This window comes from Diaphorina citri, unplaced genomic scaffold (genome assembly GCF_000475195.1).
Source record: "Diaphorina citri unplaced genomic scaffold, Diaci psyllid genome assembly version 1.1 scaffold5503, whole genome shotgun sequence".
Lineage (NCBI taxonomy): Eukaryota > Metazoa > Arthropoda > Insecta > Hemiptera > Psyllidae > Diaphorina > Diaphorina citri.
In genome coordinates this window covers 8,656-10,984 of record NW_007382879.1, presented here as the reverse complement: position 1 = coordinate 10,984, position 2,329 = coordinate 8,656, and the positions used below count along the sequence as shown (strand labels likewise).

At 41.9% G+C, this 2,329-nt stretch overlaps 1 protein-coding gene across 1 annotated transcript; it reads left to right on the top strand.

Annotated features, from left to right (window-relative positions):
• Positions 1–553: 553 nt before the first annotated feature.
• Positions 554–1,698, top strand: LOC103521578 (fatty acid synthase-like; the record flags this gene model as incomplete). The annotated part of the gene is made up of 2 exons (XM_008486689.1): positions 554–787; positions 1,412–1,698. Coding segments are annotated over 2 exons (521 nt in total), but the record flags the coding sequence as incomplete, so codon positions are not given.
• Between the last annotated feature and the right edge of the window lie 631 nt (positions 1,699–2,329).

Sequence of the window (2,329 nt, the reverse complement as noted above, 5' to 3'; positions counted from 1 at the left end):
AAAAAAAAAAAAAAAAAAAAAAATAGTGATATAGGGTGCTACAAGTTAGGGTGGAAGAACTCTATTTTTCGGTTACTTTCCCTGATCTATGTTTATGTTGTCGACGCAGTGTGGACGTGACAGTTGACGTTGATCGACGGTTAGTCGATATGTGTGGACACACCTTAAGCAGTTAACAGTCCCCTCTATCAAACCGTTAGTGGTTAGGTGGAAGAGCTCACCGCTCACCTAAGTGAGAACCTTTCCCACTTAAAATAAAGCCTTTTTTTAAGAGGTTTGACAGAGGGAACTGTAACTGCTATGGTCTTATCGTCCCGAAATCGAAGAGAGAAAGAAGACAGGATAGGAGAAAGCCAGCCGTTCCGAGAACGAACATTATCCCATCAGGATAAAATCCTCGCCGGGCGGAAATCGAACCAGCGGCCTAGCGCTTACACGGCAGACGCATTACCAACTAAGCTAACTAGGCTGGCAAAATAAAGCCTTAAAAAAAACCTTTAAGAAAGAATCATCATAAACACTTTTCTTTCAATTCGTTTCTTTCAATTTTCAGGGAAATTCTATCGTGAGCAAATCGACCGGCAGCTTCGCATCAACATCTTCAAGCGAGGTAGATGGGGTTCCGAGAAATTCCTGCTTAGTGAATGTCTCACCGTGGAGACATTTGCTTATGACGGAGGCTATCAGTATAATAATTCATCTTATCTGACGTATAAGACGAGATCCAATGCCGATGGTCTGGATATCAAGTATTTGTGTATTAGCAACAAACGTCTCGTCTTGGACGGTAAGCTGTTGATACATATATCTTTTGCTATTCTAAATATATTACCATCTACAAAATTTTAACCTTTCTATCAAAGATGAGGTCTGGCCAGAACTTTTGCATGTTTGAGCTTTTTTTTCTAGGATTACACGAGACTTCTTTAATTCCTCGAAAAGAAGATAAATATACGATACGGCTTTTCTGCTTTACAAATTATTTCATATCTCACCAGACTCTTTAAAATAACGTGGGTAGCGTTCTCTACCACTTAACCCAACCCTTAGAACTCTATTATTATGTGGTCAAATATTCAAATAAATGGAGAATAAATTCGGTGACTTGATTGGAATCAATTCCACGCCCTCCTAAGTCTAAACCCTATAAGAGCCTCTATTATTTTGCGGTCGAATGCTCAAATAAATGTTTGTAAATTTCCATGTCTCGGCTGGTATTGAACCCGCGCCCTTCTGTTTACCAGGGGAACGTCTTGACCACTCTCCCAACAAGGCAGGTTAATTCCTTTCTTTCTATCAACTTGGTTAAAAAAAAAAAAACAATATTAATAATAATAAAAAAGAAAAAAAATTAAAACAAACAGATTAATATAAATAACAATAAATAATCTGTTTTGGTCCCGTCTTTCAGAACCTCTCGGCAAAGACAAAAGCTACTACGAGCTAGGCCCTCTGGAATACGCCGGTATCTCCCCCAAGGGCGACAAAGTGATTGGTCTGGCTCCCTTCAACAAGGGCGTAATGAAGATCCAGCAAGACCCCATTCTGACCTGGACCCTACCGACGGATTGGAGCTTGGAAGACGGGGCTACCGTACCTTTACCGTACAGCATAGCTTATTATGTCCTCAGCCCTAAATTCTTCAAGGAAGCCAATAGATATGACTACATTCTGCTCAGCACAGGTGGGTATTTTTAGTGGTGAAATCCTTTTTTTTTATTGTCCAATTTTGAACACAGCCTAGCCAGCCTAGTTAGCTTAGTTGGTAGTGCGTCTGCCTTGTAAGCGCTAGGCCGCGGGTTCGATTCCCGCCCGGGGCGGGACAGTTTGGAGAAACACACAATTTTTTTTACTTAAGCTGGAAAATTTCTGACTGAAGTCGGTCGGATCAATCGACACCACCATCGCGCAGACATTCGCGATCCCAGCATTCCGCCTAACATAGGGCTTTCTACACGCAAAAAGTCTTGCCTTGAAAAGGCTTGTAGGGCACAAGTGACAACCCAGCCGATAAAAGCAGTCGGAGAGTTAGTCCGGAATCCCACTAACGAAAATCCCACTGTAAAACCAAAACGAGGTTTAAAGATGCTTCACTTAGGCAGTGTGTGAGATGGAAACAGATAAAGAAATCGCTACCCCTTTAAATCCGACCATAGGATTGACCAATTTCAGGGGGTCGGTCCGACACACAATAAAAAAAGTTTCTCGCAAACTGTCTCCCTTGAATTTGACGGATACGAGAACAGCAGGGCTTTAGCTTCTCTCTTCCTTCCTGTCCTATCCTCTTTCGGCGGCAAGGCTCTTGCTTATAATGGGTAGTCCTATTTTA